The 22743-nt window shown below is 43.9% G+C and overlaps 1 protein-coding gene across 1 annotated transcript in view; it reads left to right on the top strand.

The window, feature by feature from the left end:
• The window catches only part of IRAG1 (inositol 1,4,5-triphosphate receptor associated 1), a 117097-nt gene that overhangs the window by 49005 nt on the left and 45349 nt on the right, over nucleotides 1-22743 (top strand). Inside the window, 9 exon segments of the mRNA XM_047070566.1 lie at nucleotides 10915-11015; nucleotides 12124-12194; nucleotides 14361-14534; nucleotides 15096-15173; nucleotides 15942-15994; nucleotides 16200-16244; nucleotides 17424-17948; nucleotides 17950-18045; nucleotides 19892-19970. Of these exon segments, the coding sequence (XP_046926522.1) occupies nucleotides 10915-11015; nucleotides 12124-12194; nucleotides 14361-14534; nucleotides 15096-15173; nucleotides 15942-15994; nucleotides 16200-16244; nucleotides 17424-17948; nucleotides 17950-18045; nucleotides 19892-19970 (1222 nt within the window).

The following is a 22743-nucleotide window of genomic DNA, read 5'->3' as shown; positions in this document are numbered from 1 at the left end:
GTGATCAACATCCCCAGGGAACTGAAAGTTCAGAGCAGTTAGGTATTATATCCAAATGCAGGAAAAGAAACTAAACATGGGGCTCAGTTCTAGGCTAAACTCTTTACATTCATTATCTCAGATAGCCTTCATAATGCTCTATAAGTTAGCAATGACTATACCTAGTTTATAGATTAGGAAACTAAGGCTTGGAAGGTTAAGTCATTTGTCCAAAGGACATAACAAGGAAGCAGCAAGACCTGGATTCCACTGCCTCATGGCTGTAAGCAGAGGAAATGGGGTTAGAATTATTTTTTTCTTCTTCCTAGTCCAGAAAACGCCCCACTTTAACTGCAACAGAGTTTGAGCACACAGGAAAGGGTAACTCTTCTCTTACACATGATAGATACCCAATAAATATGGAATCATGTTGAATTTACTCAATATAGTTGACCCTTGAACAGTGTGGGAGTTAGAGGCACCAACCCCATGCACAGCTGAAAATACATGTATAACTTTTGACTCTCCAAAAACTTAACTACTGATAGACTGTTGTGGACTGGAAGCCTTCCTGATAACATAAACAGTCATTAAGACATATTTTGTATGTTATATGTATTATATACTGTATTCTTACAATAAAGTTAGCTAGAAAAACGGAAGTTTTATTAAGAACATCATAAGGAAGAGAGAATACTTTTACAGTACGATACTATTAAAAAAAATCCACCAGTGCTGTTCTGACCCACGTTGTTCAAGAGTTAACTGTAAATGTTTATTGAATTCATTCAACAAATGTTTATTGAGCACTAAATAACCAAGACCCCACTCTCAGAGACTTCACCTCCTAGCGGAATTACAATTGAATGACAATTCCTTTCTGATCTGATTTGCTTTGTGTTCCCTTACAAGCTTCTCTGGTCAGGAATTGGGGGATCCTTGGTCTATGCTGTCCTTGGGAATATCTAGAGCTTAACAACATCCTTTACCATGTAAGGTAGATTGCCAACTTTTCTCTTCATTTTACCCTCCCTTGGCTGTTCAGGACCTGTCTTCACTAGCCAGGAGACTGGGGTTCTCTCTACCTCTCTGGAGACCCTTCGGGAAATGTGTGCCTAAGAAAAAGCAGGCAGTGTTCTGGAAGTGTTGATTGTTATAGGAGGTCAGAAGTGTATATTAAAATTATTTTGCTTTAGTTCCTACAGTGAGCAAAGAAGTAGCCTATCATTTTTTGTTTCTCTAATTCCTGTCAGACTGCATATAAATTACTTAGGATAGGGGCTGTGTCTTTTGTATGTGTGTCTCCAACTCTCAGCATAGGCTCTAATATGTGGTGGGAACTCAAGGTGGGATTGATGGATGGACAGATGAGCAGGTGAATGAGCAGGTGGATGGATGGATGGATGGATAGGTGGATGGATAGGTGGATGGATGGATGGATGGATGGATGGATGGATGGATGTTTTTGTGAAAGGTTGGGTGGATAATTGGCTGGCTGAATGATTAAATGCCTGAATTGAAGGGAGGAAGAAATGAAGGGAGAAACAGGAGGAAAATGAGGGAGGAGGAAAGGATAGAAGATGATAATGAATGAATGGCTGGCTGGGTGATAGATACACTCTCCACTGAGTATGACTAATAGACATTGCATGTACTTCCACACTCCTGATGTTTTTTGGCATGAGAGTGAAAACAGTGATGAAGAAGGTAGGATAATCTAGTGGTTGTTGATCCTTGGCTTCTAGGAATAGAGTGGACAATGGTAGGAAAGAGTATCCAGGGGCGCCTGGGTGGCTCAGTTGGTTAAGCGGCTGACTTCGGCTCAGGTCATGATGTCGCAGTCCGTGAGTTCGAGCCCCGCATTGGGCTCTGTGCTGACAGCTCAGAGCCTGGAGCCTGTTTCAGATTCTGTGTCTCCCTCTCTCTGACCCTCCCCCGTTCATGCTCTGTCTCTCTCTGTCTCAAAAATAAATAAACGTTGAAAAAAACATTAAAAAAAAGAGAGTATCCACCAAAGGCAAGCAGGCCCTGGGTACACAGTGGGATCCACAGGGTGGGCACTGAGGAGCTTTAGGGGAGCCAGGAACTGGTACTCAGTTCTTGGCAAGGAGGAGCCCAATATCCAGCAGACTTCAGCAGAGGCATTTCTGCTCTCTCCCATGCTCTTAGGACTTGCTGCTAGAATAATAACTTTCTCCCAAGTCCCCAGAGTCCTTTTATCCTATCACAAGAGCACCAATTCCTCTTTGTGGCCAGGGCCCCTCTCTACAGAGACAGTCCGTGTTTGCCCTCCATGTGATGAGAAAGGGACCTAAGGATACAGCCACCACAAGGCCCAACCTCTACTACCATTCTCACCAATATCATCACTATTAATATTGCTTTGTCTTGTCTAATCCTTCAAACAAGGCTGGAAAATGGGGATTATTAGCCCACATAATGTTTGAGAATATGAAACTCAGAAAAGTTAAGTAAAGTGCCCAAGGTCATCCAGGTGGGATTCCCACTAGGGCTCCCCAACTGTATTACCCTACACTGGCTTCCAGTTGGGTCCTTCTCTCCCAGGCTATCTGCCAGGGCCCAAGGGCAGGAGCTGAACTCCCCACTCCCACCAGGGCTGGGACTGGGGCTGTTTCTTAGAGCTTCCTACCCAGCCTAGTCATGTGATGTTGGGGAAGGGAAGATAATATTCCCGTCTATGACACAGGCCTATATTTATCTCTGCATACAAGCAGTTAGGAAACTGTTGCGCATTCCTGGGAATTTATGAGTGAAATAAACATTTAAATGTTTCTATAAGGTTTATTTAAGGAGAACAAAATGTGACCTGCTGGCTTATTATAGGGTGAGCTTGTGGGGAGACAGCCTGGGCCTCCATGCTTGGCTGATTTCAGGGAAGGGAAATGGACCCTTGGTGAGACTGGGCCTGTGGAAAGGTAAGGGGGTGCCCCTGCCATCTTTCCTCCAACTACTTGTTCAAATTTGTGCTGGCTGGAGGGCCTCCTGAAGGAAAGTGTTTGTGAAGGCGGGAGCAGCCTGGAAGAATAACAGGAGTGTCAGAGTGTCATGCACACACCGGGAACCACGAGAGGTGAGACCAAAGACCAGGAGAAACAGCTATAAGAGTAGCATGGTGAAGTGGGAAGGCCAACAGGCCTAATATTTAGTCCTTCCCACTATTTTCCAGCTGCACAGCCTTGGACAAGTCCTTTCTTTCACTGGTAAAGTGGGGGCTGATGAGGAAAAAGCAGGGAGAAAGGAAATGCATCCATTGTCTACTCCATGCTCAGGGTCTTCACTTTCCTCTTTATGATTCTATGGCATTAGGAGGCATTACCATCCCCAATTTGTAGATGGATATCCTGAGATTCAGTGGCAGAATTACTGGGAGGATGAAGTGAGGAAACACACCAGAAGTGTCTGGGATCGGGCCTCGCACTTAGAAGTCCAAGAAAGTGTCACTCCCTTCTACCCACATTTGTTCCTTTGTTGTTCATGTCTGTAACCTTGCAAAGGACATCTCTACATGGTCTCAGAGGCAGATGGTAAGAGAGGGAGTGGAGCCAAGTGAAGGTGGTCTTGGGGGTGGGCTTCTCTGGGAGTCACTGATTACAAGACCACTTGGGCTTTTGTGGTCAGAAAGATGCCCAGGGAAGATGCTCTATGGCTCCATGACCAGAAGAGTGAGGCCCTCCTAATTTAACTCCAAATGATTGAGCAGACTCAAAACTAAGAACAACAATCTCTTCAAAACCAAACTCCAAAGTAATTGATTCAGCCCCAAAGTTAACAATAACAGAATATAACATCTGACACTTACTGAGCATTTGCTAAGTGCCAGGTGCTTTCCATCTGGAGCTGCAGATTTAGCAAATGAAAATACAGCTATGTCCATACAATTTTGGAACACACTTACACTAAAAAATTATTTGTTGTTTATTCGAAGTTCAAATATAACTGGACATCCTGTATTTTAGCCGGCAATCTTATTTCCATATCAATCTGTTTAATTTTTGTAACTACCCTGTGGGATAGTTATTTGACAGATGAGGTAACCAAGGAACACAGAGGCGAGGTAACTTGCTCAAGGTCACACAGCTAGTAAGTGAGAACCTGTACTATGGATGAATTACTGTGGTTCCCAAGCTCAAGGCCCTTGAAGTCCTGAAGCCAGTAACTTCACTGGTAAGCTCCATATTTGGACATGCTGCACCACAAGCTTTCTTGAGGGCCTGTCTTATGTTTAGCAGCTCAGGTTGGGAGCAGGGTTGAGTATTCACACTCATCACACACACTACAACCTGGCAGAATTCACTCCAGAGGGTCTCTGCAATCTTCCCACACTTTCCTGGATTCCTGTCTCTTCAGTGCCTACTGAACTGAAACAGCCCACAGGAGACTGAATGTTCCCCACAAAAACAGTTTTTCACAGAGCTTGTTCATCCATTCTATGTACTGATTAGGGAAAGAACACTTTGATTTTATTATTGTATATTTTGCACGCACTGAAAAGAGAGAGTGAGGAGCATTCCAGGACATTCCATCAGGGGATTAGAGGATTTCTCCCTGATTGCTTTGTGCCTCCTGGTTTTTAAGCTGCTTTGAATTGCATGTGTTTGTGGTTACATGCTTGGCACTTGCCACCTATGGCTTGTTTCTGCCTTTCTATGAGCATGTCTGCCCCTACCCTCCTCTGACTGAGGGTGCATACAATCCTGTGCATGACAGCCACCTTAGGAGAGCTTTGCTGCAAGTTGTCTTCAGCCAGGAGGCAGAGAAAACTTCCACCAGAAGAAAGCTCCTTAGTGCGTTGCAGACCATTTACCTCGCAGGTCAAGAGTAAGGGCACCAGGCCCTGGGCACTACCTGGGGTGGGGGTGAAGGGTGCTTTCACCCACTCCTCATCCCATTGTGCTAACTGAGAAGCACTTCAGAGGTCTGCCTATTTCACTTTTCTCTTCCTGTGCTCTAGCATAGACTGTAGCACATGATAGGCATTCGGTAAGTTTGCTGGAGAGAATAAAGCATAACAATGTGTGGATGTTTACACACTGACTTCTTAGACTAGAAGGCTTTTGAAAACTTCAGCGAGCCAACCATAAAAAGAAAGGCTAGACAATCTGTACAATAAGTAATTGGATGGAGCTGGAGGAGTAAGTTGAGGAGGGAGGGAAAGGAAGAGAGGCTTTTCATGGGGAGTGAAAAGTCAAAGGGCAGAGGAGAGGTGAGGATGGTTAAGCATTATCTCCTTCCATGTCCTTTGAGAGCTGAGAGTGAAGAATGAGGCTCTTTTTGTCTTTTGTCTGCTGAATAATTCTTTAAAGCAATCCTTCTCAGAGCCTGGGCCAAATGGATCACAGATTCATTTGGTTTCAGGTCAAATAGTTTAACTTCAGAGTCAAACCATGGATGGTTAGGAGAAGCATGCATTTCTCCTTATCTGCTAGGGATGTTTGTATTTATCAAATTGTCTCCCCATTTTTATAGCCTCATGTTTTTATATCTTAGATTTTATTGCTGGTTATTTCAAATTGCTTTGGGAAATAGGTAGTGTGTCAATAAAATAAAATAAATAAATGAATTGTATTCTACTTACTTAGCAGAGTGAAGGTATTAGACTCTTGGAAATGGGTATATATTATAATCCCCGCAGCACTACACAAGGTTTTTTTCAGGATGTAACATGAAGAAAGTAATGTTTGGCTCTCCCACCCCTTTTATGTAGACTTACCTCATCCTCATTAATGTCTGCTGGGAATTCATAAAAGCCCATCCCAAGAGATGGCAGAAACCATATGATATAATGAGCCTGAAAATAATATTTTAGCCAAAGTGCATTTCTTCCTGTTCACCAGAGGATTCATACAAGAAAGAAATTCTCTATATATGAAAATCATGAAAAAGGTAATTTTTAGAGCACAAACTGTTGCAGTTGAAATAAACTCCACCCAGGGAAAGAATTTCAAACATACTATAAGAAAAATCAGCGTTTCAATTGGAATTCCCATGGTAGCAGTCACCCATTGGATTGTATGGAAAGAAATCCCACCAAGACGATGTGGGAGTTACACAAAATGAAATATATTGTACAGCTTAGTGCTTAGACTTAACCATATTGTGTTGTATACCTAAAAGTTTTCTAACGGGGTAGATCTTATAAGCATTCTTATCACAACAGCAACAACAATAACAATAATAAATAAATAAGAAGGCAAAAGGAAGAAATGTTGAGAAGTGATAGATAGACTTACGGCATAAATTGTGATAAGAGTTTCATAAGTGTATACTTATCTCTAAACTCATCAAGGTATATACATAAAATATGGATAGCTTTTCATATGTCAATCATACCTTAATAAAGTGGTTTTTAAAAAAAAAGGTGTCATGAGTCAAGGAGGCTTTAAGCACAAACCTCCTGTGTTTCAGAAAACCTTGGTTTTCAGGTTAAGAATCATGTGCCACAGGGGCAGTAACTTGGATGCTTTCAGGGCCAGTCAGGGAGTACAAATGATTGAAGCAAGCTACCGAAGCAGACCAACAGTTACTCTGCAGAAATGCAGACCCAAGATGGCTTGGTCTCTTGGTTTTTCAGGAAAAGCAGGAAATCCAGACCTTTATGGGAATTCTTCCAATTATAAATGTTGACAACTAATATAAAAATTTATAACATTATTTAGCAAATGGCCCTCCAGGTCTCTAATTTGTACCTCAGAGAATAGCTAATTCTTTCATTGAGATCCAAGAAACCACAACAAGAAACCCTGGTAATGACACGAAGAAAAGCCTCTGGAAAACCTTCAGCCCTTCTTTCTGCTCACTGGAGGATCCATCCCCTTTCCGCCCTTTTTACTGGCTCTCCCATTTAGCTTGGCAACTGCCCCTGGTCCTGTCTGCTCCAGTTTCAGCCCATGACCTACCATTTTGATTCCCCTTTTTGACCTCAGCAGCTCTTCTGGATGCTGTTCCACTGTGTGTCATCAGGTCCCACATCATGACCCAAGATCTTCCTGCTTCTTTCTGGCCCCTTGGAAGGCCCCAGCTTCTCTGCCTCTTGCTGGCCTCCTACCAGGGGACAAAAGGTGGGGAGAACTGAATACAGCCATTGTTCATTTTAATGATAATCATGATCAATAGATATTTGTAGACCATATGACACTTATCAAAGTGCATACACATTCATCATTTCATTTTATTCACATAAACTTCTGAGACAGAGCAGGCCTTTAACCATTTTATATTTATGGGAATTGACAGGGTAACAAGAGGACAAAGCAAGTAACCAGCTCATCACTAGCCCATCAAGCTTATACTATCTATAGAAGGAGCTATTGCTTTTTTTGGGAAACTTCTTGAGCATGTCTTACAAGAGTCTTTGACAGAATTATGGATACCTGTGTTCTCGGAGGGACTGGAGTTCTGGAGTTGTGAGGATAGGTTGGCCAGTCTTGGTTCCAGTCACAAGCATCATACTAACTCGCTGTCACTGTACATTGGCCAAATGGAGAGTAACACAGCTCCAATTTACTGGAAGCTTCTCAAAATTCCTAAGCGGTAGATGGATACTATAGTAACAGGGCTTCTTCCATCATCTCAACCAATGTGCATCATGATGATCCATGAATGGATATGCTGTCAACATTTCTATGTTTTCTCTTTGGGTGGTCAAGTTATTCCCAAACCTGACCTTCAGTGTTCTCCATGTCTGAAACCATAAAAATCAAACTCACTGGAATAACATCCAATGTCCTTCAGAAGCTGGCTCATCCTTTTATTCTATTTCCATTATTTGCCTCTAAATTAGGTTCCTGCATCCAAGTCCAGTGTGTGTGTTTGTGTTGTAGTCTTCCCCCTACAAATAAGCAATTATTTGACACCAGCAGGGTGTCGAGGAATTAAAATAAATTCTGACACTACCTACCTGGAATCAGAACCACAGGTAAAGAACTCGGTCCTACAAGACTGCCCTCACTTCAGACACCAATCACAAGTTCAGGTTGTCACCTGTGCTTCTGATAGACTGGTTAGAAATCAGAGGTTCCCATGATCCTCTCCTCAGGTTTGATAATTTGCTAGAGTGACTCACAGAACTCAGGAAAACCCATTTACTCACTAGATTAATGATTTATTACAAAGTATATTAAAGGATACAAATCAACAGTCAGATGAAGAGATACACAAGGTGAGATTCTGAATAAAGGAGCTTCTGTCCTCATGGAGCTTGGGATGTGGCACAGTGGCATGTGGAAATGTTCTGGTTTCCCAACATGGAAACTGTCTGAACCTCCTCCTTTTAGAGGCTTCATTATGTAGGCATGATTGATTAACTCATTGGCCATCGGGGATTGATTCAACTTCTAGCCCCTCTCCCATCCCCAGAAATCAGGGGGCGGGACTGAAAGTTCCCACCCTCTATTCATGGTTGTTTCCCTGGCAACCAACTTCCATGCATAGATGTCTTGCAAAAGTCACCTTCATTAACATAAACTCAGCTGTGGTGAAAAGGGCTTGTTATAAATAAAAGACACCCATTTCACCTTTATGGCTCTGAAGGAAGTTCAGAACTGAGGGCAAATATTATAAGATACCAAATATTATAAGAAGAGATTTTTCCATTGCTCTTATTGCTCAGGAAATTCCAAGGGTCTTGGGAGCCGTGAGCTAGAAACTGTGGATGAAGACCAAATATATATGAGAAATATACTTTGGTTATCTGAATGACTATATATATATATTTTTTTTCTTATAAACCACAATATTGCAGTTCCATTCTTGACCTTTCTATCTTACATACCCCATAATCCACACTCCAGTTACACTGATAAATCCCTAATGCCCAGTTATGTCTTTTACTAATGCTGTTCCCTTTGCCCAAAACCTCTTCCCTACTATCTTTGTCTTACAAGCTCCCATCCATCCCTCAAAACCTAGCTCAAATGTCCTCTCTTCTGGAGAGTCTTCAACTCCCCTGATGAGTTTTCCTTCTTTTCCTTTGAACTTTCACAGAATGTGGTCCATTTCTTTTCAGCTTAAATTTATTATAAGTATTCATTACTTCTCTGTATCCCTTGCTTGTGAGGTCTTGAGGGTCTTTGTTTTTCAAGCTGTTCCTGGCACATGATGGATAACTAAAGTGTCTTTGTTGAAGGAGAGAGAAAAGTTATATGACAGTAATAAAACTATTTATTGAAAACACCAGTCATGTGCCAGGTGCTTTTTCAACATTATTTTTAAAACTCACATCAACCTTGTGAGTTAGATTTTATGATCATGGGGTATAGAGAGGTTAAATAACTTGCTCAAGGACACACAGCTAGTGGATGGTGAGCATAAATTTGAGCACAGGTCTGTATGATTCTTCCAATAGGCAATACTGTTTTCTACTCCTCCTATCTAGCTGAAGTCCCTGCCCAAACTTTCCTTCCATGTGCTCAGAGATTCTGAGTGCTTCCACTTCCTCCAATCCCTGCACCTCTCTCCAGCTGAAGAGGTCTTGGAACACAGGGATCTGGCATTCCCTGGCCTGACTCTGAGACAACTCTCTATCTCATCCAGCCTTTATGTTTGAAGCCAAGGGAGGGGAGGAGATACAAATGAAAATGGGAAGAGCTGGTTTCACTAAAAATTGTGGGATTTAAGAAGTACAGATAACACCATATGGAACCCACTTAACAACAAGTAATAATGAGAAAAGGAGAGAAGGCCTCCCCACCAACCTTGCAAAGAGTCAATACGTATACACTAAGGGCTCAAGAACACAGCTCAGCCCTGGGTCTGTGAGGGCAGCCCCCAGGCAATGGCTTCAGGAGGGCCATTAGCTCCAGAAGGACACAGTCCTCAAAGTGGCAATGGCGACCCACTGCTCTGAAGCTCCAGGAAGCCACACCAACAGTGGGAGGTGGTGTAATGTGACATGCTTAAGAGTGTTAGCAGACAGGTCTTGGCAGGGACTGTGTGGTGTTCATAGAGAGCCCTGGCAGCACACACCAGTAAGGGGGTTGGGGATCAGGGAAGAAGAGAAGGAAAACGATAAGGGTACATATAAGAGGACCTCTAAAGAGATGCCCAGACATAACTGGGAATGATTCTGAGATGGAAATACAGCAACAGTAGGTGGCAAAAGAACCAGAGAGACACTGTATGTTACTGTTATCTAGTCCTATTTTTATCCCCAGTACACTTAGGTGTGGGAAAGTGCAAGTTGACATGCATCTTTATGGACCTTATTGTATACCCTATAGTGCTTTATTCGATTCACTTATTCACTCACTCAACCAATATTTATTATAGTCCAGATATGGTATTACCATTCACACAACCATCACAGTGTAACCGTATACTGATTTCACTACAGCCTCACCAACCCAGAATGGAAAAACTCTCATGTTTACTGTTAGTAGTTTTATTTAATGCTTTTGAAATACCTAAAAAATCTAAGTACTGGCTAATAACTTTTGTCCTAATTTCAGAAATGTGTAATTAGATAAACATTTTTCAGGGTTATACAAATTAAATGTCACAAATTAAATTATCAAAATGTCACAATTATCCCAATATGGGCTCTCAGTAAATATCGGGAATGTGTGGATGCATCCTTCCCCAGTCTGGCTGGCTGCAGCCTAAGCCTCTGCACCATTCTTTTTCTAGATTCTTAGTGAGGACTAACCAGGGGTGGCTTAGAGGTTCCCAAAACTTGGTGCATGAAAAGTAGAACATGTTAAGCTCAGTGAATGCTTGCTGGGGAATAAAGGAGAAATGGTGTTTTTACTTTCTTGCTTTCCTTTTTTCCCCCTTGAATAATCCAAATAAACTGCATTCAACCTTTATCAAGATGGTTCTGAGTGTCATGATACTGGAATAAATGCTCTAGCTCCACCTCCTGGGAGCTTCCATCATCCTAAGTCTAACTCCATCTGTGTTTTTGTTCTGAACCACCAGGGCCCTCACACTGCAGAAATATCCTGCAGTCCACCTACCATCATCCTGACTGGGGAGGCCAGTTCACCAGAAGGAGAAACTGATAAAAACCTAGTCAACAGGTACATTCCATGTGCCTAATCTTTGTGCTATATAGAACAATATTCCCTACAATATGAGGATTAAACAGATAGATAGATAGATACATACATACATACATAGATAGATAGATAGATCTTCTTCATTGATCATTTTATTGATGAAATACAATCAAGCACTTTTTCCAAATGTGAGCAAAAGCTTGGGATTTTTTCCATTATCTCCCCCACCCCCAAATTATTTTTCTTCTCCTGGATCTGGCTCTTTGCACTTTAAGAAAAGCACAAATCATGCAGGCAGTTTTGTATAATAACTGCCCAGATATTTGCAAACAGACCTGAGAGATATGAGTCTTTGACTGGAGAATCCTGCCCCTGGCCGAAGTGTGTCCTCTGTGGAAGATGAGCCAAGGACATTGGCTCATATACACAGGGATGTCACTGCCTCAGTTTGGCACAGCACTAGTACATGCATTGGTTTAACTGGAATAAGATTGTGTAAGTATAGTTTCCAAAAAGCTACAAAGATCATTCTCATACAGATATATAGTGAGCATGTGTCAAAGATTTCTTGAACTCATTGACAAGGGAACCATGAGGATAACAAAGCCAGTTCAAAAGAGGATATAAGAGATGGAAATATGTATACAATCAGTGAGGAGGAAAAGAATGCTGGAATAAGATCGCTAAGTTAGACATAAAATAGGTTAATATTCCACAAGGCAATGAAACCTTGTTTTTTATCTTTCTTCTCCAGAAATCATCTACATCTCTTCCAGACAATTATTCACATTTTATGAGTTTTCTACAGTTAGATGTTCACTCAGTCTGGGCCCTAATGAACAGTAAATAGTCAAAGTTACATTTCCTTAGGGAAGTGTTTCAAAAACCTTAGCAAGCATCAGAATCACCTAGGGGGCATGTTCAATCAAGATGTCTGGGTTCCACCCCCAGAGTTTCTGATCCATTTGGTCTGGGGTGGAACCTGAGAATTTGCATTTCTAACAAGTTCTCAAGCTTAGACAAGCTTGAAAGATGATGCTCTAGGACGACCTTGAAAGAATATACAGGTATCTGTGTGTTTACCAGTTGTGGACAAATTTGCTTAAGATGACTCTGTTCTGTCTTTCAGAGCTCACAGTCCCCATAGGAGGCTTTCTCACCGAAACTTGAAGGTTTCCACTGTTTCGCTGACTTCTGTGGGTAAGGGCTAGTCCAATTTATCTTATTTCTGTAGAGACAGGGGTCCGGCTGAAGTTGTGTTTGAGCAGGAAGGCTAAGATCTGGCAGCTTAGCCAGGCTCAGCCCCTTCCCCTCTCTTAATTCTCAGGCAGGTCCATAACTATGAGCCCAAGAGGGCAAAGTCAGTCTGCCCCTCTGTGTTTGAGCCCAGAAGAAGTATGATATCTAATTATAATTTATTTGGTAAAAAGACAAGGCCAGGGGATAAAGAAAAAGATGAGGAAGTCAAAGAGAATACAGCTGGGTGAGGCTCAATTCTGGGGTTCAGGGGGCAGAGGCCTCCACCTCCTGCTAGAAAGGCCCACATCCAGGTAGGTACGTGCCTGAATGCAAGCATGGCTGCCCCAACCACCAGGTAATTCTCCAAGTGGTTTCTCAGGGTCTGTTCTGGACCATTGGAACAGAGATGTCATACAGATTTGGTCTCTGCTTTCATGTTGCTCATAGTCTATGAGCAGACTAAGACGTGAACAGATATAATCAAGACACTATATTTTAAGGCCCTTCACAGAAGTGTTAGGGAAACTGAGGCAAGAAGGGGACCAATTCTGTCTGGGGAGGGGGAAGGCTGGATAGGGATTCCAGATGAAAGAGTATTTGAGTTGTACCTCAGAGAGTTGGACAGACAGACAAGAGGAAGAAAAAGCATTCAAGGTGGAAGAAACAACATGGTGGAGATGCAGGAACCGTAACAGAGTAACAGAGTGACTGAATGTTCTGATGTGTGTATTAGGGTCAGGGCTCTTTCAAATGCTAGAAACCTAACTTAAACTCTTACACCAAAAATACATACATACATACATACATACATTCATACATAAAAATAAATAAAAGCCAGGTTTTGTGGTTTCAAGGAGTGCTGAATCCAGGTGCTCAAGTTGGGTCATTAGTAATTGGTTTATCCCATTTCTAAAGTTTCATGTGTTTGCTTCTTTTTTGTTTGTTCATTTGTTTTTTTGTTTGTTTGTTTGCAAATGGCTACCAGCAACTCCAGGCTTATGTTGCATCAGTGGAAATAGAGTGCCTCTTCCTGTACACTCAACACAATTCTAAGACTTGCCTCTTCCTGGCCTCCCATGGCCATCCCTGAGTCGATCACTATGGCCAGGGGGATTGAACTCATTGACTGGCCAAGGCTGGGGTGAGGTGGGGGATAGGATTTATCTTCTTCCTAACTAACATAATTGAGACTCAGAGGAGTTTCATCCAAAGCAAACTGGGGAACTACAACTAGAAGAAGAGGAAAGGGAGGCTGTAGAGGCACAATGAGAGCTATTCATCACCAAGGGGGATGGGAGGGAGCTTAGGAGAAATATGTGGGATGGGCAAAAGTGCTGGGCCAAGTTTGGCTTTTGCACATGACTAGGGACCATGAGGAATCCTGATGAGGTAAGGCAGGAGGATTGCAAGGTCAGATATGGCTCTTAGGAAAATCACTCTGATAGGCAGTGGAAGATGGGATGAAGGGGAGAGCCTGAAGGTAAAGGACCTAGGAAGTGACTGTTGTAATTGTGCAGGTGAGATCTAAGAAACAAGAATGGAGAGGAGGCACAATTTCCAGAGATATTTATGAGGTAAATGATGATCAGGACTTGATGATCAGTAGATGGGACATGAAGAGACTGAGGAAAGAGTGTGGAATGACTTCCATGTTTCTGAGCAGCTGGGGAAAGTGGTGTCATTCACCCAGAGAAGACCTGCTGGAGAAGAGGCAGTTTTGGAGAAGGATTGGGGTAGACAGTGTGAGTAGAGGAAAGAAGGGAGGGAAGGTGGCCATGATCTTTGGAGTGTTCCCTTTATCCACACATCTTAAGCTCATTAGCTTGTTGAAGAAACAGAGACCTGAAGGATGAACACACTAGGGAAACAGCATAGAGGTGGAGCTCCTGATGGCTTTCCCTAATGGCAGAGTTTAGGACAGTACTGGGAACCTGTTACAGAGGACTTGCCACAACCACAGACTACAGGCAGCCCTATCTGTCTGAGGCAGCCCTATCTGTCTCCCTAGCCCAGCATTAGGGCCAATGTTTGGCTGGCTGAGTCCACTCTGGGCAGCTTCCCTGGGCTGGGGTGTTGGAGGACCAAGGATCCCATGGCTCTTGCCCCATGTTCACCCTCCCACTGCAGACCCTGCAGGGCACATTATTGACCTGGTACATGACCAGCTGCCAGATATCAGCATCTCAGAGGAGGACAAAAAGAAAAACCTGGCACTGCTGGAAGAAGCCAAGTTGGTGAGTGAACGATTCCTGACTCGCCGCGGGAGGAAGTCCAAGAGCTGCCCCGGAGACTCCCAATCAGGTAGGATGCACAGGTGGCTTCCCTGAGCACGTCCAAGGTGGGGTGGGGGATAGGGAGGTCCAGGCTCCAGTTGTGGGAGCTCTGCTTCCAAGAGGTGGCCTTTGACTTGCCTGCCCCCAGGCCTCTAGACCCTAGGAGGACTGAGTCCTGTGGAAGGAATCTTGTGAGAAGACATCTTACTCTGTTTCAGAAGCTCTAAAAATACTGATCCCACTTTAGTTCAGAAAACTCTGCTTTTCATTTTTTAGGCCTATTGTGTTTTTGTTTCACCAAGAAATGTTAGCCCATATGATACCCATGAATTTAGCATGGGTTTCCCCTCCCTGAATCCTGCATAGAGAGAAATCCCTGTGTGATGCCCGTGTGCACAGGCTGCTGGACCACTCTGCATAGATGGAGTCCTCCTGCGGTAGGAGCCTTATCTGGGAGTCCAGAATCAGTCTCTGTCCCTGACGAAACGATCCTAGTTCCCAGGGATCAGATATACCTGAAAGGATGTCTTTGTTTAGCTGAAGTTGTAAACCTTCACAAATGCTGGCCAGTTTGTGTCTGTTTCCACAGCTGTTGCCTTGAACCTCAGCCCCGGAGCTTCTCCCGCATCCTCTCAAAGCAACTCGCTTACTGTTCCCACGCCGCCTGGTGAGGTCCAGTGCCCCTGGCTTCTCCCTTTGTGTGGCAGCTGAGCCCCTCCCATGGCCTGAGCAGGATGCCTCCTATCTTGCAGGCTTTCTAGTCAGGACCCCTGTTTGGTCTCCTTCTCAGAGGGCTCCCAGCTAGGCCTGGCTGGGCTGGCTCTGAGGAGGTGGATGTACTTTCTATTGGGGTTCTGAGCTCATGTGGGGAGACAGGCCTAGCCCAGGATGAGGCCAGGTAGGAGAGGATGGAGGCAAGGTTGTGGGAAGGAGGCTAAAACTGGTGCTTTCTCTGCTAAGAGAGGACTTGCAGAGAGATCACCTCAGAACTTATTTAGAAAGGCTTCTATTTGGACCACTCTTTTATTTTTTGGTTTCTTCCCTTTCATTAGGCTGTGTATGGGGCCACACCCTCAAACCAGCTCAGAAAGGGGCATGGTGCCAGGAAGAGCAGCATGCCCTTGTCCGAGTTGTGGGGCAAGCTCAGGCTCCACCCAGGCAGCCTGGGTTCAATTCCCAGTGCTGATACTTCCTGGATACATGGCCTTGATTTCCCTCTGCCTCAGTTTCCTCATGTGGTTTTTATGTTGATTAAATGAGGGCTCACCACAGAACCTGACATGTGGGAGACACTCAACAAATGGTGATGTTACTGGAAACCAGGCCTGAGGGAACTGGGGGAGGACATTCTGGGGAAGTAGATGTGTTTTTGCTAAAGAATCAGCTGACAGTCTGGAGTGCTGGACATCACTCACCAGTGTCTGGACCATTCCAGGTTTGGATGCATGCAGTGGCCCAGAGTCTCCTTTGCTTGGAGCACCACCACAGGTAACAGGGGCCCAGTTTGGGGTTTCTATGCCACCTGGTCTCTCTTCTTATCCCTTAACCCCTTAAGACCCTCCATGATGTATTGAGATGAGGGTTCTGGGAGGGGGAGACATCTATTACCTCTAGAGGCCTCTTTGAGGGTATTTCAAGAGGAGATATGATTTCTTCACATTGCTATCTGACTTGTGTTTACTTTCTCCAGCAGAAGGGGGATGAGGCCGAAGTCTCTTCACCTCCTCTTGGCGAGCCTGTGAGTGTGAACTCTGCCCAATCTGCATGATTCGGGTGGGGGAGACACTGTTCCAAAAGCCTAGGCTGGCCCTGGGCAGCCTGCGAGTGGGTGTACATGAGTGGAGGGTCAAGGCTGGGGAGCTGGAAGGTTCCTCTGTCCTATCATGATGGGAATTCTGAAGTGGAGGGGGGTAAGGAGGCAGGATTCAGTGGGGATCACCTCCATGGTGGCTCTGCTTATATCCCTGCACCCTCACTCAGGCCACTAGCCAGAAACCAGGGGGATTACTAGGCCCAGCAGCAGTCAGGCAAGACTGCTGCTTTTTCAGCTCTAGTGAAAATTGCAGTAAAGTTCCAGCCCCTGGGTAGGATTCTTCCTGGGGGCAGCCTGGAAAATCTCATCTTTGCTGATGAGCACTAGAAGGATCCCACCCCTACTCAGAGCAAAGTGCTCAAGGTGGTGTCGAGGGCAGCATAAAATATAGTATCATCTAGAACTGGGGCTGGAATAGAGTTCTCTTGGAGAGTTTCAGTATTCACACAAGATAGCCACACAAATACCCCAACATAGACCTCTAGGCTCCTCACAAAGCAGGTTTCCTTCAGGAAATAAAATAAGAATGCAGAAAGATATCACTTTTGCGAGAATCACCTGATTCAATGGTCTTTAACCTCTTTTGGATCATGAAACTTTCCGAGGAAGTATTGAAAGCTGTGGATTCTCTTCCCAGAAAAACATAACACGTACACATAAACACACATATACATTTTCCATAATTCCAGAGGTTACCAAATCTGATGAGAAATTGAGTTCCTAAGAGTTAAAGTCCTTGCCAAGAAGAGTCAGGACTAGAAACCAGAGCCACTGAGTCAAGGCCAAAACTTGTGGCTGCCCCCAAGCTGCCCTCTATTCACTGTCCTCCACAGATCCTAGCCCTTGGGAAGTTCTTGGCAAATTGTGTATGGCAGGTCCCCTTGTCCTGTCTATTTTATAGACCTCAGGCTTGTCTGTGGATCCCTTTTACTGGTTCAGACTTGACTGAGAAGTCCTCCCCTAGCACTTAGTGCACACACAGGCACACATACACACAGGCACCTTAGCAGGTCTGTGGGGGCAGAGGCCTCACAGTGGAAGTGGCCACACCTCTTTCCTCTCTAGCCTGCCTCTATAGTCCTAGCTCTACCTTGTCTCTTTCAGAAGAATGTCTCCAAAGGGCTAGCTGACCGGAAGCAGAATGACCAGAGGAAAGTGTCTCAGGGCAGGCTGACTCCTCGTTCTCCCACAACTGAGAAGTCCAAAGAAATTGCAATTGAACAAAAGGAAAACTGTGATCCCCTCCAGTGCTCTGAGGCCACACACAAGGGCTCAGCTTCCAGCATAGGCAGTGGTGGGAAAATGGCCTTGAATAGCCCTCAGCCTGGTCCTGCTGAAAATGACCTGGGAAAGGTGCTTCTGAAGACGGCCAGGGAGGGCAACCCTCTGCCTAGAGGTCCAACCCAGGGTTCTGGAGGGGCAGCTCCCCTGGCCCCCCAGGAAAAAGGTACAGCTGGAGAGCCGACAGGGTCAAAGTTTGGCTCCAAAGCTGAGCTGCGGTCCCCTGCTTCTCGGCCACCCCTATTGAGGGGGGTCTCCTGGGACAGTGGTCCTGAAGAACCTGGCCCCCGGCTGCAGAAAGTGCTTGCCAAGCTGCCTCTGGCAGAGGAAGAGAAGCGTTTTTTCGGCCAAAGCTGGCAGCAAGCTGGCCAAGGCACCTGGACTCAAAGACTTTCAGATACAAGTGCAGCCAGTGAGGATGCAGAAACTGACTAAGCTCCGAGAGGTGGGTTCCTGAGGGCCAGCTGGGCAGGGTGTACACTCCAGGTCCTTCCTGAGCTTCAGATCTCTGGGCCAAGCTGGACTTGGGGAAAGGTAGCTCTGGCCTGGACTTGGGCCTTATAGGGCCCTAAACTTCCCTACCCTGATAAATCAGGCCCACTCTATAGCCTCTTCTTCATAAGTGCCAGTTTCAGGTGAGTGAGTGTGGGATATAGTTGCCACACAAAGCCACATTTTAAGCCACATTTTAAGGCAGTTATATGGAGGGGCACATGGGCCCTCAGGACTGGGCTGTGTTTTCCTCTCCAGCCAGAGCTGGAAGTTCATAAACAGGAAGCCCTTGATGGAGCACCTTGTCATGCCTAGGCCTGGGATAGGCAAGGACGGAATAGCTTTTCCCTTTGTCAGGCCCCCCAGCTTTCCTTCCTGATGCCTGTTAACAAAGGGCCTCAAATCCATCTTCAAGGATAATGATGGCCATGAGGGACTGCTCCCCCCGTGGTGAATTTCTTCCAATGTCTGTGACGTCCCCAACTTTCACTGGCCACCAAACTAGGCACAGTAGTCTCTCATGGGGCTGTCACCCTGTGCAGGGGGATATTGGGAGTGTCCAGCGATGTAGGGGACAGAAACAGGGTGTGGGGGCAAGAAGAGGTTAACAGGACAAAGGAATCATTACCCAGTCCTCTCTTCCCCAGAGGGCCAACCCAGGCCGCAGGTCAAGGCAACTGGGATTCCATGGGGTGGGACCTGGCACCCTCATGGCCGGAACTGGACAAGGCTCTCCTGGCTCCCCTGCAGAATGGGTGTGAGATGGGGAAGGAAAAGAGGTATCTGATAGTGGTCAAGCACAAGAGAGGAGGTTTCTGTGCTAGCAGGGACACATTGCAACATGTCCTATTCAGAAACCTTCATTGCTATTCAGAAACTTTCCACAAGGCTCTGAATTGAATGCTCTGGGGAGCTGCTAAGGAAACAGGTAAAGGGCCCTGGCCAATTACTTTCATTTGGGCTATGAGCACCCTCTGCTGGCCCCTTCCCTTCCTTCTTTACGCAGGGGGTAAACCACTCAAGTGGCCCCTGCTATACGTGAGACTGAAGATCCCTTTGTAAGCACGATAAGGGGCGAGGAAATCTGTCAGACATTGGAAGTGCTGGTCTGGTGCTGATTGACTTGGAGCAGGTGTGAGCCTACCTGTGCCATATACATGTGGTTGGCATCCCCATCTCTCCTGGACTTTGACTGCTGTGGCCCCAGGCAGTCTAGTGGGGTGGCAATTCTCAGGCCTCATTTGTCTGGAGAGTTTAACAACTCAAGGGATGCCATAACAGGCCACTGGGGAACTGGGAGAGAAGTTGTAATTCCTGGGAGTGGGCATTAACTGCCCTAAACAGCAGGGCTAGAAGCTCTAGCCAGCTCAAAGCACAGTCATGAGCTCAAGAAAGATCATTTCCAGCGGGAGCTTCATACACATCTAGGGGACAATCCTGTCCCCAGAGTCCTGGGATCTGCTTCTGTTTGTTGTATAGCTCTCAGCCACAGTGTGGCTGGAGCATTTGCCCAGAGGCCCACAGACTTATTTAAAAGTCAGACCATGCCAAGGACAATTCTTAACTCAAGGAATGTGGTGCTAATGGTGGGTTTTCAGGCACCTTTATGGGCTGGGAGAGGAGCAGTCTTCCAGGTGCCTTTCATATATCACCACGTTATGACTGTCCAACCACCTTTGAGGCTGCCCTTAGTACCTCCCACATGAAGCTGAGTGAACACAGGCCCAAAGACAGAACCGAGAGATGAGTTCAGCCTGATGTTATCATCCAAAATGTTGTTTTCTTCTTTTCTTAAAAAGGAGCACATCCTGATGAGAAATCAGAACTTAGTGGGGCTCAAGCTTCCAGACCTTAGCGAAGCAGCTGAGCAGGAAAAAGGTAGGTGTGGTCGGGGCAGATGCTCTTCTCAGGCCAGTGCTGGATTCATTTTCACCAGATCAAAGAAGGTGAATGTGTAAATACTAGACTTCCTGTCAGGGCCTTTGTCCCATTGGCAAGTGTGGGCCAAACACAGAGCAGGCCCTCAGTAAATATTTGCAGATAAATGAATGAATCAGATTATGTTTCCTGCCCACTCAGGAAACTTCTAAACTTGTCTCCTTCCAACCAACCCCCTGCTTCCGGACCCCGCCAGTCCTCTCTGAGCCTTGTTAGCACTTAGTGGGCCTGGAAGGGTGACCCAGGCCTGAACTTTTGATACTTCCTTTTCCTCTCACACCCAGGAAGCTACCCAAATAGAACGGTTCCTCTTTTCAAGACATCAGAGTCATCTCTTGCTTTCTAATTTACTGTCACCATAAAGTACAGACCCCAACCCTTTCCTCCCTGGCCCTTCAAGTCCCCACCTACCTACTCTGCCAGACTCATTTTCAGAAAATAAGACTTTGGGTCTCTTGCCTCCCTCCCTTCCCCCTTTCTCCTGGCTCACCTCTTCTATGGGTTATGCTACCTGTGGTTAGTCTCAGCACAGAAGCTTTCTGCCTAAGGATTGTTGTGTGAGCATGTCCAGGGTGCCACAACCATGTTGGAGGCCCTGATCTGAAATATAGTTAACTAACACCAACCTATTCAACATTAACAAGATTCTCAGAAGTAAAATTTCCAACAATTTTGTAAAGTACTAAATTAAAAAAATTAACCATCTGTAGAGGAAATCTCTGGAAAAGTATTGTATACTTTTCTACTTTTAGTTTTTAATTTGCTTATTAAAGAAGATTCAAAACACTAGGAAAAGATTCAAAACCCCATAAATTCTGAAAAAAGCAATTTTTATTCTTTCCAGTATTTACAATTTTTTCACAATTGGTTTGATTGTGTAGATATAATTGCCTATTTCTACTTTTAAAACTTATTTCATAACCAATTCCATATATTTTGGCTTGTCCTTTTATTTATCATTTGATGGGTATATTATTGGGTATTTCAGATGTTTATAGTTCTTTTAACTATGATTAACCACCCTACTTTAAACAACTTGGTACCTGTAGTTTTTTCTTTCTTCCTTCAAGTTACTCTCTTGGGATAAATTCTCAGGCTTGAGATTCATTGGGTCAAAGCATAGAAACATTTGCATTTACTAAATTGCTTCCAATGTGGAATGCTACCTGCAAAGACTGAGTGAGGACTCTTCCTCCTAAGAACTACCAGCAATTGACTTTGCTTTGCTTTTATTCCTTATGTGCCAGAATATAGTAAGAACCAGATACTCAATAAATGCCACTTTGCTATCACTTCAATTAATTTGCCAGCAAGCAAGTTCAAATGTAAACATTTTAAATATTTATTTACTCTGTTTTTTCTTATTGGGTAGGTTAGCTTTTCATCTCTTTACCCAAGTGTCCATTTGGGCCTTAGGTTTTTTGTTGGTTTGTTTCTTTTTTGCTGGTAATATATGTAAACTTTATAGATATTAACATTTCATTGACTATATTTTTTTTCTTGTAATTGATTTCCAGTTTCATACCATTATTATTGGAAAATATGCTTGATATAATTTCAGTCTTCTTAAATTTGAGACTCGTTTTGGGTCCTAACATATGATCTATCCTGGAGAATGCTCTATGTGCACTCGAGGAGAATATGTATTCTATTGCTTTTGAGTGGAATATTCTGTGTATATCTGTTAGGTCCAACTGGTCTAACGTGTCACGTAAGGCCAATGTTTCCTTATTGATTTTCTGTCTGGATAATCTAACCATTAATGAAAGCGAGGGTATTAAAGTCCCTTACTATTATTGAAGTGCTGAAAATTTCTCCCTTTAGGTCTGTTAATATTTGTCTTATGTTGGGTGCATAAATATTTACAAATCTTATATCTTCTTGTCAGATTTGTATTTTTCTCAATACTTTTTCATTCTAACATTTTTCATTTAACGAGTTTTGTTATTGCAGAGAAATTATAAAGTTCTCATAATCATCTTTGCCTATCTTTTCCTTTGAGAAGTCTTCCATTATTTAAATCATTATAAAAAATTATTTCTCTTTGGGGCACCTGGGTGGCTCAGTCGGTTGAGTGTCCGACTTTGGCTCAGGTCATGATCTCGTGGTCTGTGAGTTCAAGCCCGGTGTCGGGCTCTGTGCTGACAGCTCAGAGCCTGGAGCCTGTTTCAGATTCTGTATCTCCCTCTCTCTCTGCCCCTCCCCCGCTCATACTCTGTCTCTCTCTCTCTGTTGAAATAAACATAAAAAAATTTTTTTTAATTATTTCTTCTTAATTGGGATAGCAAATCCATTTTCTAATAGTTTACAGTTTGATCTATTTTTTGTTAATACCTGTGAAATTTATTTTAAGATATTAGGTATTTGGAGATTTAAGATCCTATTACCTCAATAATATTTTGATAGTATGTATATTTCTTGTTGTTTTGTGGCTTAGACCATCATATACTATATTCTTTGTGTGTGTGTGTATATATATATATACATACTTATATATATATATATATATATATATATATATATATAAATACTAGTATATATATATATAAATACTAGTGCTGGGCCCTTGATTCTGTTTTATTCTAATCAGTACTGTACCATTTTACTTACTGCTGCCATATAATATGTTCTAGTATGTAGTGAGGTTACTTTTCTCTCATTGATCTTCTTTCTCAGAATATTCATTATATTCTAGATATAAAGATTCAGTGTG

The sequence above is a fragment of the Lynx rufus genome, unplaced genomic scaffold (genome assembly GCF_022079265.1).
Source record: "Lynx rufus isolate CCGP_SWC_20201006 ecotype Redwood Valley unplaced genomic scaffold, mLynRuf1.p SCAF_9, whole genome shotgun sequence".
NCBI classification, from domain to species: Eukaryota; Metazoa; Chordata; class Mammalia; order Carnivora; family Felidae; genus Lynx; species Lynx rufus.
Note: the sequence above shows the minus strand (reverse complement) of the source record. Positions and strands in the feature narration are given on the sequence as shown.